The 16205-nt window shown below is 56.2% G+C and overlaps 1 protein-coding gene across 1 annotated transcript in view; it reads right to left on the bottom strand.

Annotated features, from left to right (window-relative positions):
• Nucleotides 1–16205, bottom strand: part of COL27A1 (collagen type XXVII alpha 1 chain) — a 1169012-nt gene that overhangs the window by 498014 nt on the left and 654793 nt on the right. The window contains exon 22 of the mRNA XM_069236924.1: nucleotides 6242–6286. Coding sequence (XP_069093025.1) covers nucleotides 6242–6286 — 45 coding nt within the window. The remainder of the gene's footprint in view (nucleotides 1–6241; nucleotides 6287–16205) is intronic.

Below are 16205 nucleotides of genomic sequence, written 5' to 3'. Positions count from 1 at the left end.
AGGTGTACACAGGGTCTCTGGGGAATGGGAGGTGTATGCATGGTCTCTGGGGAAAGGGAGGTGTACACAGGGTCACGGGGGAATGGGAAGTGTGCGTGGTCACTGGGGAATGGGAGGTGTACGCAGGGTCTATGGGGAATGGGAGGTGTACGCATGGTCACTGGGGAATGGGAGGTGTATGCATGGTCACTGGGGAATGGGAGGTTTACGCAGGGACTCTGGGGAATGGGAGGTGTACTCATTGTCACTGGGGAATGGGAGGTGTACGCAGGGTCACTGGGGAACGGGAGGTGTGTGCAGGGTCACTGGGGAATGGGAGGTGTGTGCAGGGAGGGTCACTGGGGAATGGGAGGTGTGTGCAGGGTCACCAGGGAATGGGAGGTGTGTGCAGGGTCTCCAGGGTCACTGGGGAATGGGAGGTGTGTGCAGGGTCACTGGGGAAGGGGAGGTGTGTGCAGGGTCACCGTGGAATGGGAGGTGTGTGCAGGGTCTCCGGGGAATGGGAGGTGTACGCAGGGTCACTGGGGAATGAGAGGTGTACGCATGGTCTCTGGGGAATGGAAGGTGCATGCATGGTCACTGGGGAATAGAAGGTGTGTACGTGGTCACTGGGGAATGGGAGGTGTACGCAAGCAGAGTCTATGGGGAATGGGAGGTGTATGCATGGTCACTGGGGAATGGGAGGTGTACGCAGGGACTCTGGGGAATGGGAGGTGTACTCATGGTCACTGGGGAATGGGAGGTATATGCAGGGTCACTGGGGAATGAGAGGTGTGTTCGTGGTCACCGAGGAATGGGAGGTGTGTACAGGGTCTCCAGGGTCACTGGGGAATGGGAGGTGTGTGCAGGGTCACTGGGGAAGGGGAGGTGTGTGCAGGGTCACCGTGGAATGGGAGGTGTGTGCAGGGAGGGTCACTGGGGAATGGGAGGTGTATGCAGGTCACTGGGGAATGGGAGGTGTGTACAGGGTCACTGGGCAATGGGAGGTGTATGCAGGGTCTCTGGGGATTGGGAAGTGTGTGCAGGGTCACTGGGGAATGGGAGGTGTGTGCCGGGTCACTGGGGAATGGGAGGTGTGTGCAGGGTCACTGTGGAATTGGAGATGTGTGCAGGGTCTCAAATCAAATCAAATCATTAACATTTATAAAGTGCGCTACTCACCCGTGCGGGTCTCAAGGCGCTAGGGGAAAAAGGGGGGGTTATCGCTGCTCGAACAGCCAGGTCTTTAGGAGTCTCCGGAAAGCGGAGTGGTCCTGGGCGGTCCTGAGGCTGGTGGGGAGGGAGTTCCAGGTCTTGGCCGCCAGGAAGGAGAAAAATCTCCCACCCGCCGTGGAGCGGCGGATGCGAGGGACAGCAGCGAGTGCGAGGCCAGAGGAGCGGAGGAGGCGGGTGGGGACGTAGAAGCTGAGGCGTCTGTTGAGGTATTTCGGTCCCTTGTCGTGGAGGGCTTTGTGTGCGTGGGTGAGAAGTCGGAAGGTGATCCTTTTGCTGACTGGGAGCCAGTGCAGGTGTCTCAGGTGTGCGGAGATGTGGCTGCTGTGGGGTATGTCGAGGATGAGGCGGGCCGAGGCGTTTTGAATGCGTTGCAGGCGATTTTGGAGTTTGGCTGTGGTCCCGGCATAGAGGGTGTTGCCGTAGTCCAGGCGGCTCGTGACGAGGGCGTGGGTCACGGTTTTTCTGGTGTCGGCGGGGATCCAGCGGAAGATCTTGCGGAGCATGCAGAGGGTGAGGAAGCAGGCGGAGGACACGGCGTTGACTTGCTTGGTCATGGTGAGAAGAGGGTCCAAGATGAAGCCGAGGTTGCGGGCGTGGTCTGTGGGGGTCGGTGCGGTGCCGAGGGCCGTGGGCCACCAGGAGTCGTCCCAGGCGGACGGGGTGTTGCCGAGGATGAGGACTTCCGTTTTTTCAGAGTTAAGCTTTAGGCGGCTGAGCCACATCCAATCTGCGACGTCCTTCATACCCTCTTGTAGGTTGGTCTTGGCGCTGGCGGGGTCCTGGGTGAGGGAGAGTATAAGTTGGGTGTCGTCGGCGTAGGAGGTGATGATGATGTCGTGCTTGCGTACGATGTTGGCGAGGGGGCTCATGTAGACATTGAAGAGTGTCGGGCTGAGTGATGAGCCTTGGGGTACGCCGCAGATGATCTCGGTGGGTTCTGAGCGAAACGGGGGGAGGTAAACTCTTTGGGAACGGTTTGAGAGGAAGGAGGCGATCCAGTCCAGGGCCTGGCCTTGGATTCGGGTGGAGCGGAGGCGGGTGATTAGGGTGCAGTGACAGACGGTTTCAAAGGCAGCCGAGAGGTCGAGCAGAATGAGGGCGACTGTTTCACCGTTGTCCATCAGGGTTCTGATGTCGTCAGTGACTGAGATGAGGGCGGTTTCAGTGCTGTGGTTGGTTCGGAATCCGGTTTGTGAGGAGTCGAGCAGGTTGTTGTCTTCCAGGAAGGTGGTCAGCTGTTTGTTGACGGTCTTCTCTATTACTTTGGCTGGGAAAGGCAGAAGAGAGATGGGGCGGAAGTTTTTCAGGTCGCTCGGGTCAGCCGTAGGTTTCTTTAGTAGGGCGTTGACTTCGGCGTGTTTCCAGCATTCGGGGAAGGTAGCAGAAGAAAAAGAAGAGTTGCTGACGGTCTGGAGGTGCGGGGCGATGATGTCGTCGGCTTTGTTAAAGATGAAGTGCGGGCAGGGGTCCGAAGGGGCGCCGGAGTGGATAGAGTTCATGATGGATTTGGTTTCTTCCGTGTTGATGTGGGTCCAGTTGTTGAGGGTGATGGCCGGGGATGCGGGTTCGGTGGTGTTTGGTTGGGTCTGGTGTCCGAAGCTGTCGTGGAGGTCGCTGATCTTGCGATGGAAGAAAGTGGCGAGGGATTCGCACAGATCCTGTGAGGGTGTGACGGCGTTGGCGCTGGGGTTGGAGAACTCCTTGACGATGCTGAAGATTTCTCTACTGTTATGTTTGTTTTTGTCCAGTCTGTCGGTGAAAAAGTTCCTTTTGGCGGCGCGGATCAGGTGGTGGTGTTCGCGGGTAGCGTTCTTGAGGGCGGTCATGTTGTCAGCGGTGCGGTCCTTGCGCCAGGCTTTCTCAAGGGCGCGACAAGTTTTCTTTGATTCTTTGAGGGTGTCAGAGAACCAGAGAGGTTTTTTGGTGTTGGTCTGTCGATGCGTGCGTTTGAGGGGAGCAAAGATGTCTGCGCAGTTGGAGATCCAGTTTGTGAGGTTGAGGGCTGCGTCGTTGGGGTCGGTGGTGAGGGTGGGTTGGTTGGCGGAGAGTGCGGAGAAGAGTTGCTCTTCGGGGATCTTGTTCCACTGTCGACGAGGGATGGGTTGGGTGTGGAGGTGGCGGGTCTCGCGTCGGAATGTGAAGTGGACGCAGCTGTGGTCGGTCCAGTGTAGGGTGGAGGCGTGGCTGAAGAAGACGTGTTTGCTGGTGGAGAAGATGGGGTCAAGCGTGTGTCCGGCGATGTGGGTGGCGGTGTTCACCAGTTGTTTGAGGCCGAGGTTGGCGAGGTTGTCGAGCAGGGTGGTGGTGTTGGGGTCGTTGTTTTGTTCCAGATGGAAGTTGAGGTCACCTAGGAGGATGTAGTCCGGCGAGGGCGTGCGGGGAGATGAAGTCGGCGATGGCGTCGCTGAAAGGGGCGCGTGGCCCGGGAGGACGGTAGATGAGGGATCCTCTGAGGGTGGTCCTCGGATCGGTGCGAATCTGAAAATGCAGGTGTTCAGCGGCAAGAGGGGTGTCTTCGGTGGAGGTGGTGACGCTGATGGAGTCTTTGAAGACGATGGCGATACCTCCTCCTACCTGGTTGGTGCGGTCTTTTCTGGAGATCTTGTAGCCTTCGGGGATGGCAGTGGCGATGTCAGGGGCCGAGGAGGCGTTCATCCAGGTCTCCGTGATGAAGACGACGTCCGGTGCTATGGAGTCCAGGAGGTCCCAGAGTTCAACGGCGTGTTTGTGGACGGAGCGCGCGTTGACTAGGATGCACTTGAGGTGGTTGATGGCGCGTGGGCTTGTGGTCGTGGTTGTTGCGTGGTGGAAGGTGCGTTTGCAGGAGTTGCAGGCGAAGGGTCCATGGGTGCGTTTGCGGTGAGCTTGGAAGCAAGTGTTGGAGCGTCCTGGGTTGAGGGCGTGGAGGGTGGTGGGGTCGTAGCGGGTCAGCGGGGCTTGGGAGAGCTGGGGACCAGGGGTCGTGGCGCTGGGCGCGGGACAGGCGCGGACGGGCGCGGACGGGCTTGCCTCTGGCGCGCCCGCTGCGCAGTCACGCAGCGGCCGCCATATGAGGTAGGAGGGGGGGAGGGGTCAGGTGGGGGCAAATGGGAGCTGGGGGGCGGGGGCGTGCAGGAGGTCGCGGCGGGAAAGCGCGAGGGAGGGGGGGACAGGTAGAGTGAGAAGAGCTGGGGGAGGGGGGTTTAAGGGCAGAGGGGAGTGTTAGGAGGTTTAGGAGATAAGGGAGAAAGATAGGAGTAGGGTTGAGAAGATAGGGGAGGGGGGGTTGTAGAGGTGGGTGAGGTTGAGAGGTAGAGTGAGAGGATAGGAAGATAGGTAATAGAGGGGGTGAGGGAGAGATAGAGAAATAGATAGAGAAAATAGATAGATAGGGAAATCGATAGATAGGGAAATAGATGGAGAGATAGGAAGATAGGAGGAGGTGGAGAGTGAGGGAGTTAGATAGTGGGATAGAGAGATAGGTAGATAGGAGGAGTGAGGGAGGTAGATAGTGAACGGGTTAGATAGGGGAGATAGAGAGGGGGATGCGAGTGGGGGAGGGGGATGAGGCAGGAGCAGGAGGGCAGGCGCGGGGAGAAGAGGACGGAGGAGGCAGAAGAGCCGAAGTCAGAAGACAAGAAGAACAGAAGACAAGAAGACAAGAGGACAAGAAGACAAGAAAAACAGAAGAACAGAAGACCGGAAGGAGAGAAGAAAGGAAGATCAGAAGACCGGAAGGAGAGAAGAAAGGAAGACCGGAAGAACACAGAAGAACACAGAAGAAGATACAGAAAACGAAGAACAGAGGGCAGAAGACCACAGAAGAAGATGAGGAAGAAGAGAAGTAGAGTGAAGACGGGGGAAAGAAGAGTACAGAAGAAGATTACAGACGAGGAGCGAGGAGGAAGAACAGAAGAACAGAGAAGAAGAAAAGAAGAAAAGAAGCAGGAGCAGGAGAGAGGGTGAGTAGCGCGGGGCAGAGCGAGGGGCTGGGAGGGGGGGTACTTACTGTGAGGTGGGTCTCAGGAACTCAGGAACCTGGAGGAGCTGCAGCGGCAGGGGGAGCGACCTACCCTTGGGTCTCCGGGGAATGGGAGGTGTGTGCAAGGCCACTGGGGAATGGGAGGTGTATGCAGGGTCACTGGGGAATGAGAGGTGTGTGCAGGGTCACTGGGGAATGGGAGGTGTGTGCAGGGTCACCATGGAATGGAAGGTGTATGCATGGTCATGGAGAAAGAAAGGTGTATGCATGTTCACTGAGAATGGAAGATGTATGCATGTCACTGGGAGAATGGAAGGTGTATGCATGGTCACTGGGGAATAGAAGGTGTGTACGTGGTCACTGGGGAATGGGAGGTGTATGCATAGTCACTGGGAGAATGGAAGGTGTATGCATGGTCACGGAGAAAGGAAGGTGTATGCATGCTCACTGTGGAATTGAAGGTGTATGCGTGGTCACTGAGAATGGAAGGTGCATGCATGGTCACTGGGAGAAAGGAAGGTGTATGCATGCTCACTGTGGAATGAAAGGTGTATGCATGCTCACTGCGGAATGGAAGGTGTATGCATGGTCACTGAAAAAGGAAGGTGTGTGCATGGTCACGGAGAAAGGAAGGTGTATGCATGCTCACTGCGGAATGGAAGGTGTATGCATGGTCACTGGGAATGAAAGGTGTATGCATGCTCACTGCTGAATGGAAGGTGCATGCATGGTCACTGGGAGAAAGGAAGGTGTATTCATGCTCACTATGGAATGAAAGGTGTATGCATGGTCACTGAGAAAGGAAGGTGTGTGCATGCTCACTGCTGAATGGAAGGTGTATGCATGGTCACGGAGAAAGGAAGGAGTGTGCATGCTCACTGCGGAATGGAAGGTGCATGGTCACTAGGGTACTGAGACCATGTACAGGTCACCAGGCTTGGGATAATTCACAGCTAAGAAAGTCTGCGCCTAGAGGCAGTTCACTTTATTGCGGATTGTGTTCAAATTCATAAGAATTAAAAAATAAACACTCAATAGAAAAGACAATAAAAAGAAGCTGATTACCAGTTCTCCGGTGGCCCCCGGGGGCCCCAGCTGCCCCTCATCTCCCTGCAGGAAGAAATCAGAAGTCAGTGACAATGGAGGAAAAACATGGATCATGTGAGAGGGGCAGCAGGCACTGGGTGAGTGTGTCACAGCATTGTCAATGCACACAGAGCACACACTGAAGACTGCGGAAAGGTGTGTGTTAGGAAAGCATAAGTGTGTGCAACGCAACCTGCGCAGCACTGCAGGTGTCAGGGCATGACACGTGCACACAGCACAACCCGTGCAGCACTGTCGGTGTCAGGGCATGACACGTGCACACAGCCCAACCCGCGCAGCACTGCAGGTGTCAGGGCATGACACATGCACACAGCACAACCCGCGCAGCACTGCAGGTGTTATACCACATCACGTTAACACAGTACAACAAGTGCAGCACTGCAGGTGTCAGGGCATGACACGTGCACACAGCACAACCCGCGCAGCACTGCAGGTGTTATACCACATCACGTTAACACAGTACAACAAGTGCAGCACTGCAGGTGTTAGAGCATCACAAGTGCACACAGCACAACCCACGCAGCACTGCCGGTGTCAGGGCATGACACGTTCACACAGCACAACCCGTGCAGCACTGCAGGTGTTATACCACATCACGTTAACACAGTACAACAAGTGTAGCACTGCAGGTGTCAGGGCATGACACGTGCACGCAGCACAACTCGCGCAGCACTGCAGGTGTTATACCACATCACGTTAACACAGTACAACAAGTGCAGCACTGCAGGTGTTAGAGCATCACAAGTGCACACAGCACAACCCGCGCAGCACTGCCGGTGTCAGGGCATGACACATTCACACAGCACAACCCGTGCAGCACTGCAGGTGTTATAAAACATCACGTTAACACAGTACAACCCCTGCAACACTGCAGGTGTCAGGGCATGACACGTGCACACAGCACAACCCGCGCAGCACTGCAGGTGTTATACCACATCACGTTAACACAGTACAACAAGTGCAGCACTGCAGGTGTTAGAGCATCACAAGTGCACACAGCACAACCCACGCAGCACTGCCGGTGTCAGGGCATGACACGTTCACACAGCACAACCCGTGCAGCACTGCAGGTGTTATACCACATCACGTTAACACAGTACAACAAGTGCAGCACTGCAGGTGTCCGAGCACATCATGTGAACGCAGCACAAACTATGCAGCACTGCAGGTGTCAGAGCATCACAAGTGCACACAGCACAACCCGCGCAGCACTGCAGGTGTCAGAGCATCAGAAGTGCACACAGCACAACACGTACTGCAGGTGTTATAGCACATCACGTGCACACAGCACACAGCACAACCCGCGCAGCACTGCAGGTGTCACAGCATCACAAGTGCACACAGCACAACACGTACTGCAGGTGTTATAGCACATCACGCGCACACAGCACAACCCACGCAGCACTGCAGGTGTCAGGGCATGACACGTGCACACAGCACAACCCCTGCAGCACTGCAGGTGTCAGAGCATGACACGCGCACACAGCACAACCCGCGCAGCACTGCAGGTGTCAGGGCATGACAAGTGCACACAGCACAACCTGCGCAGCGCTTAAGGTGTCAGTGCATGACACGTGCACACTGCACAACCCGCGCAGCACTGCCGGTGTCAGGGCATGACACGTTCACACAGCACAACCCGTGCAGCACTGCAGGTGTTATACCACATCACGTTAACACAGTACAACAAGTGCAGCACTGCAGGTGTCAGAGCACATCATGTGAACGCAGCACAACCCGTGCAGCACTGCCGGTGTCAGGGCATGACACATGCACACAGCACAACCCGCGCAGCACCGCAGGTGTTATACCACATCACGTGAACACAGCTCAACCCCTGCAACACTGCAGGTGTCAGGGCATGACACATGCACACAGCACAACCCGCGCAGCACTGCAGGTGTTATACCACATCACGTTAACACAGTACAACAAGTGCAGCACTGCAGGTGTAAGGGCATGACAGGTGCACACAGCACAACCCGCGCAGCACTGCAGGTGTTATACCACATCACGTTAACACAGTACAACAAGTGCAGCACTGGAGGTGTCAGGGCATGACACGTGCACACAGCACAACCCGTGCAGCACTGCAGGTGTTATACCACATCACGTTAACACAGTACAACAAGTGCAGCACTGCAGGTGTCAGAGCATCACAAGTGCACACAGCACAACCCGCGCAGCACTGCCGGTGTCAGGGCATGACACGTTCACACAGCACAACCCGTGCAGCACTGCAGGTGTCAGGTCATGACACGTACACACAGCACAACCCGCGCAGCACTGCAGGTGTCAGGGCATGACACGTGCACACAGCACAACCCGCGCAGCACTGCAGGTGTTATACCACATCACGTGAACACAGCACAACCCCTGCAACACTGCAGGTGTCAGGGCATGACACATGCACACAGCACAACCCGCACAGCACTGCAGGTGTTATACCACATCACGTTAACACAGTACAACAAGTGCAGCACTGCAGGTGTCAGGGCATGACACGTGCACACAGCACAACCCGCGCAGCACTGCAGGTGTTATACCACATCACGTTAACACAGTACAACAAGTGCAGCACTGCAGGTGTCAGAGCACATCATGTGAACGCAGCACAACCTGTGCAGCACTGCAGGTGTCAGAGCATCACAAGTGCACACAGCACTACCCACGCAGCACTGCCGGAGTCAGGGCATGACACGTTCACACAGCACAACCCGTGCAGCATTGCAGGTGTTATACCACATCACGTTAACACAGTACAACAAGTGCAGCACTGCAGGTGTCAGAGCACATCATGTGAACGCAGCACAAACTATGCAGCACTGCAGGTGTCAGAGCATCACAAGTGCACACAGCACAACCCGCGCAGCACTGCAGGTGTCAGAGCATCACAAGTGCACACAGCACAACCCGCGCAGCACTGCAGGTGTCAGAGCATGACACGTGCACACAGCACAACCCGCGCAGCACTGCAGGTGTCACAGCATCACAAGTGCACACAGCACAACCCGCGCAGCACTGCAGGTGTCACAGCATCACAAGTGCACACAGCACAACACGTACTGCAGGTGTTATAGCACATCACGCGCACACAGCACAACCCGCGCAGCACTGCAGGTGTCAGGGCATGACACGTGCACACAGCCCAACCCGCGCAGCACTGCAGGTGTCAGAGCATCACAAGTGCACACAGCACAACCTGCGCAGCACTGCAGGTGTCACAGCATCACAAGTGCACACAGCACAACACGTACTGCATGTGTTATAGCACATCACGCGCACACAGCACAACCCGTGCAGCACTGCAGGTGTTATACCACATCACGTGAACACAGAACAACAAGTGCAGTGCTGCAGGTGTTGTACCACATCATGTGAACATAGCACAACCCGCGCAGCACTGGAGATGTTACAGCACCACAGGTGCACACAGCACAAGCTGTGCAGTATTGCAGGTGTCAGAGCATCCCAAATACACACAGTAAACTATAAAGTTAGAGGACTTTGTGTGCACACTGCAGGACGTGCACACAACTTTTAGGGGCTTCACAGCAGTGTGTGTGAGTCTTTGTGTGTGTGTGTATTTGTGCATACAGTGAAGCGGGGCATGAGATGCACAGTAAAGCGAGGCCTGAGACACACAGTGAAGCAGGGCCTGAGACACACAGTGAAGCGGGCCTGAGGCACACAGTGAAGCGATGGCTGAGACACACATTCAAGTGGGTCTGAGACACACAGTGAAGCGGGGCCTGAGACACACAGTGAAGCGAGGCCTGAGACGCACAGTGAAGCGAGGCCTGAGACGCACAGTGAAGCGAGGCCTGAGACGCACAGTGAAGCGGGGCCTGAGACACACAGTGAAGCGAGGCCTGAGACACACATTCAAGTGGGCCTGAGACACACAGTGAAGCGAGGCCTGAGACACACAGTGAAGCAGGGCCTGAGACACACAGTGAAGCAGGGCCTGAGACACACATTCAAGTGGGCCTGAGACACACAGTGAAGCGAGGCCTGAGACACACAGTGAAGCAGGGCCTGAGACACACAGTGAAGCAGGGCCTGAGACACACATTCAAGTGGGCCTGAGACACACAGTGAAGCGAGGCCTGAGACACACAGTGAAGCAGGGCCTGAGACACACAGTGAAGCAGGGCCTGAGACACACAGTGAAGCGAGGCCTGAGACACACAGTGAAGCAGGGCCTGAGACACACAGTGAAGCGAGGCCTGAGACGCACAGTGAAGCAGGGTCTGAGACACACAGTGAAGCGAGGCCTGAGACGCACAGTGAAGCGAGGCCTGAGACGCACAGTGAAGCGAGGCATGAGACGCACAGTGAAGCGAGGCCTGAGACGCACAGTGAAGCGAGGCCTGAGACGCACAGTGAAGCGAGGCCTGAGACGCACAGTGAAGCGAGGCCTGAGACGCACAGTGAAGCGAGGCCTGAGACGCACAGTGAAGCGAGGCATGAGACGCACAGTGAAGCGAGGCCTGAGACGCACAGTGAAGCGAGGCCTGAGACGCACAGTGAAGCGAGGCCTGAGACGCACAGTGAAGCGAGGCCTGAGACGCACAGTGAAGCGAGGCCTGAGACGCACAGTGAAGCGAGGCCTGAGACGCACAGTGAAGCGAGGTCTGAGACACACAGTGAAGCGAGGCCTGAGACACACAGTGAAGCGAGGCCTGAGACACACAGTGAAGCAAGGCCTGAGACACACAGTGAAGCAAGGCCTGAGACACACAGTGAAGCAGGGCCTGAGACACACAGTGAAACGAGGCCTGAGACACACATTCAAGTGGGCCTGAGACACACAGTGAAGCAGGGCCTGAGACACACAGTGAAGCGAGGCCTGAGACACACATTCAAGTGGGCCTGAGACACACAGTGAAGCGAGGCCTGAGACGCACAGTGAAGCGAGGCCTGAGACACACAGTGAAGCGAGGCCTGAGACACACAGTGAAGCGGGCCTGAGACACACAGTGAAGCGAGGCCTGAGACACACAGTGAAGCGAGGCCTGAGACACACAGTGAAGCAAGGCCTGAGACACACAGTGAAGCAGGGCCTGAGACACACAGTGAAGCGAGGCCTGAGACACACATTCAAGTGGGCCTGAGACACACAGTGAAGCAGGGCCTGAGACACACAGTGAAGCGAGGCCTGAGACACACATTCAAGTGGGCCTGAGACACACAGTGAAGCAGGGCCTGAGACACACAGTGAAGCGATGGCTGAGACACACATTCAAGTGGGCCTGAGACACACAGTGAAGCGGGCCTGAGGCACACAGTGAAGCGATGGCTGAGACACACATTCAAGTGGGCCTGAGACACACAGTGAAGCAGGGCCTGAGGCACACAGTGAAGCAGGGCCTGAGACACACAGTGAAGCGGGGCCTGAGACACACAGTGAAGCGAGGCCTGAGACACACAGTGAAGCACGGCCTGAGACACACAGTGAAGCGATGGCTGAGACACACAGTGAAGCAGGGCCTGAGACACACAGTGAAGCGATGGCTGAGACACACAGTGAAGTCGGGCCTGAGACACACAGTGAAGCGAGGGCTGAGACACACATTTAAGTGGGCCTGAGACACAGTGTGAAGTGAGGCCAGAAGATGAAGTAAACGATGCAGAGGAGTCCTGCTGGAATCTTGCACATTGAATCTGAGGACTCACCCAAGAGGGAAACCCTAAATAGCCCAGGAAGCGGGATTGGTCAACTGGCAGGACCACCTACCTGACCTGGCCACTCGGATGCTCCCAGGGGCCTTTGCCCACCTTTGATTCAAGATGGCAGAACCAAGTGGCCACCTGGATGAGCTCTGGGCACCACCCCTGGGGTGGTGATGGACAGGGCAGTGGTCACTCCTCTTTCCTTTGTCCAGTTTCGCACCAGAGCAGGGAAGAGGGGTCCCTGGGCTGGTACAAACTGGTTTATGCAAGGAGGGCACCAAGTGTGCCCTTCAAAGCAAACCAGTGGCTTAAGGAGGCTACCCCTCCCAAGCCTTGCAACACCTATTTCTAAGGGAGAGGGTGTTACCGCCCTCTCCCAAAGGAAATCCTTTCTTCTGGCTTCCTCTGCCTGAGCTGGTCAAGCAGCAGGAGGGCAGAAACCTGTCTGATGTGTGGCCAGAAGAATGGTAGGAGCAATGCTGGGGGTCCTCCAAGGAGCCCCCAGAGTGCATGGAATCATACAACCAATACTGACAACGGTATTGGGGTATGATTCTCACGTTTGATACCAAACATGCCGAGGTTTAGAGTTACCATTATGTAGCGTGTGTGCTTATCACATCTGCTGATGTGTGCTTTTCACGTTTGCTAGAGTGTGTGCTTATGACATCTGCTTGTGTGTGCTCATCACATGTGCCGGGGTGTGCTTCTCACATCTGCTGGTGTGTGCTTATCATGTCTGATAGTGTGTACTTTTCACGTCTGCAGGTGTGTGCTTATCATGTCTGCTGGTGTGTGCTTATCGAGTCTGCTGGTGTGTGCTTGTCACGTCTGCTGGTGTGTGCCTGTCACGTCTGCTGGTGTGTGCCTGTCACGTCTGCTGGTGTGTGCTTATCGTGTCTGCTCGTGTGTGCTTATCGAGTCTGCTGGTGTGTGCTTATTGTGTCTGCTGGTGTGTGCTTGTCGCGTCTGCTGGTGTGTGCTTGTCGCGTCTGCCGGTGTGTGCTTGTCGCGTCTGCTGGTGTGTGCTTGTCGCGTCTGCCGGTGTGTGCTTGTCACGTCTGCCGGTGTGTGCTTGTCACGTCTGCTGGTGTGTGCCTATCACGTCTGCTGGTGTGTGCTTATCACGCCCGCTGGTGTGTGCTCGTCACGTCTGCTGGTGTGTGCTCGTCATGTCTGCTGGTGTGTGCTTATCGAGTCTGCTGGTGTGTTCTTATAACCTCTGCTGGTGTGTGCTTGTCACGTCTGCTGTTGTGTGCAAATCACGTCTGCTGGTGTGTGCTTGTCATGTCTGCTGGTGTGTGCTAATCACGTCTGCTGGTGTGCGCTTATCATGTCTGCTGGTGTGTGCTTGTCACGTCTGCTGGTATATGCTTATCGTGTCTGCTGGTGTGTGCTTATCACGTCCGCTGGTGTGTGCTTATCACGTCCGCTGGTGTGTGCTCGGCACGACTGCTGGTGTGTGCTCGTCACATCTGCTGGTGTGTGCTTGTCACGTCTGCTGGTGTGTGCTCATCACGTCTGCTGGTATGTGCTTGTCACGTCTGCTGGTGTGTGCTTATCGCGTCTGCTGGTGTGTGTTTGTCACGTCTGCTGGTGTGTGCTTATCGAGTCTGCTGGTGTGTTCTTATCACCTCTGCTGGTGTGTGCTTGTCACGTCTGCTGTTGTGTGCTAATCACGTCTGCTGGTGTGTGCTTGTCACGTCTGCTGGTGTGTGCTAATCACGCCTGCTGGTGTGGGTTTATCATGTCTGCTGGTGTGTGCTTGTCACGTCTGCTGGTGTGTGCTTATCACGTCCGCTGGTGTGTGCTTATCGCGTCCGCTGGTGTGTGCTCGGCACGACTGCTGGTGTGTGCTTGTCGCCTCTGCTGGTGTGTGCTTGTCATGTCTGCTGGTGTGTGCTCATCACATCTGCTGGTATGTGCTTGTCACGTCTGCTGGTGTATGCTTATCGCGTCTGCTGGTGTGTGTTTGTCACATCTGCTGGTGTGTGCTTATTGCGTCTGCTGGTGTGCTTATCGCGTCCGCTGGTGTGTGCTCGGCACGACTGCTGGTGTGTGGTCGTCACATCTGCTGGTGTGTGCTTGTCATGTCTGCTGGTGTGTGCTCATCACGTCTGCTGGTATGTGCTTGTCACGTCTGTTGGTGTGTGCTTATCGCGTCTGCTGGTGTGTGTTTGTCACATCTGCTGGTGTGTGCTTATTGCGTCTGCTGGTGTGCTTATCATGTCTGCTGGTGTGTGCTTATCACGTCCGCTGGTGTGTGCTCGTCACGTCTGCTGGTGTGTGCTCGTCATGTCTGCTGGTGTGTGCTTGTTACGTCTGCTGGTGTGTGCTTATCATGTCTTCTGGTGTGTGCTTATCATGTCTGCGGGTGTGTGCTTATCGCCTCGGCTGGTGTGGGGTTGTCACGTCTGCTGGTGTGTGCTTGTCACGTCTGCTGGTGTGTGCTTATCGCATCTGCTGGTGTGTGCCTGTCACGTCTGATGGTGTGTGATTGTCACGTCTGCTGGTGTGTGCCTGTCACGTCTGCTGGTGTGTGCCTGTTACGTCTGCTGGTGTGTGGTTATCACGTCTGCTGGTGTGTGCTTGTCACGTCTACTGGTGTGTGCGTGTCATGGCTGCTGGTGTGTGCTCATCGCGTCTGCTGGTGTGTGCTTGTCGCGTCTGCCGGTTTGTGCTTGTCGCATCTGCTGGTGTGTGCTTATCACGTCTGCTGGTGTGTGCGTATCGCGTCTGCTGGAGTGTGCGCATCGCGTCTGCTGGTGTGTGTGCATCGCGTCTGCTGGTGTGTGCGCATCGCATCTGCTGGTGTGTGCTCGTCATGTCTGCCGGTGTGTGCTTGTCGCGTCTGCCGGTGTGTGCTTGTCGCGTCTGCCGGTGTGTGCTTGTCGCGTGTGCCAGTGTGTGCTTGTCGCGGCTGCTGGTGTGTGCCCATCATGTCTGCTGGTGTGTGCTCATCGCGTCTGCTAGTGTGTGCTTACCATGTCTGCTGGTGTGTGCTCGTCACGTCTGCTGGTGTGTGCTTATCGCATCTGCCGGTGTGTGCTTGTCAAGTCTGCTGGTGTGTGTTTATCATGTCTGCTGGTGTGAGCTTGTCGCGTCTGCTGGTGTGTGCTTATCGTGTCTGCTGGTGGGTGCTTGTCACGTCTGCTGGTGTGTGCTCGTCGCGTCTCCTGGTGTGTGCTCGTCGCGTCTGCTGATGTGTGCTCATCGCATCTGCTGGTGTGTGCTCATTGCGTCTGCTGGTGTGTGTTCATCGCGTCTGCTGGTGTGTGCTCATCATGTCTGCTGGTGTGTGCTCGTCGCGTCTGCTGGTGTGTGCTTGTCGCGTCTGCCGGTTTGTGCTTGTCGCATCTGCTGGTGTGTGCTTATCACGTCTGCTGGTGTGTGCGTATCGCATCTGCTGGTGTGTGCGCATCGCGTCTGCTGGTGTGTGCGCATCGCATCTGCTGGTGTGTGCTCGTCATGTCTGCCGGTGTGTGCTTGTTGCGTCTGCCGGTGTGTGCTTGTCGCGTCTGCTGGTGTGTGCTTATCATGTCTGCTGGTGTGTGCTTGTCACATCTGCTGGTGTGTGCTTATCGAGTCTGCTAGTGTGTGCTTGTCACGCCTGCTAGTGTGTGCTCGTCGCGTTTGCTGGTGTGTGCTTGTCGCCTCTGCTGGTGTGTGCTTGTCGCGTCTGCCAGTGTGTGCTTGTCGCGGCTGCTGGTGTGTGCCCATCATGTCTGCTGGTGTGTGCTCATCGCGTCTGCTAGTGTGTGCTTACCATGTCTGCTGGTGTGTGCTCGTCACGTCTGCTGGTGTGTGCTTATCGCATCTGCAGGTGTGTGCTTGTCACGTCTGCTGGTGTGTGTTTATCATGTCTGCTGGTGTGAGCTTGTCGCGTCTGCTGGTGTGTGCTTATCGTGTCTGCTGGTGTGTGCTCGTCGCGTCTGCTGATGTGTGCTCATCGCATCTGCTGGTGTGTGCTCATCGCGTCTGCTGGTGTGTGCTCATCGCGTCTGCTGGTGTGTGCTCATCATGTCTGCTGGTGTGTGCTCGTCACGTCTGCTGGTGTGTGCTTGTCATGTCTGCCGGTTTGTGCTTGTCGCATCTGCTGGTGTGTGCTTATCACGTCTGCTGGTGTGTGCGTATCGCGTCTGCTGGTGTGTGCGCATCGCGTCTGCTGGTGTGTGCGCATCGCATCTGCTGGTGTGTGCTCGTCATGTCTGCCGGTGTGTGCTTGTCGCGTCTGCCGGTGTGTGCT

This window comes from Pleurodeles waltl, chromosome 6 (assembly GCF_031143425.1).
Source record: "Pleurodeles waltl isolate 20211129_DDA chromosome 6, aPleWal1.hap1.20221129, whole genome shotgun sequence".
NCBI lineage: Eukaryota > Metazoa > Chordata > Amphibia > Caudata > Salamandridae > Pleurodeles > Pleurodeles waltl.
The sequence above is the reverse complement of the archived record's forward strand: the minus strand, read 5'-3'. Positions and strand labels throughout refer to the sequence as shown.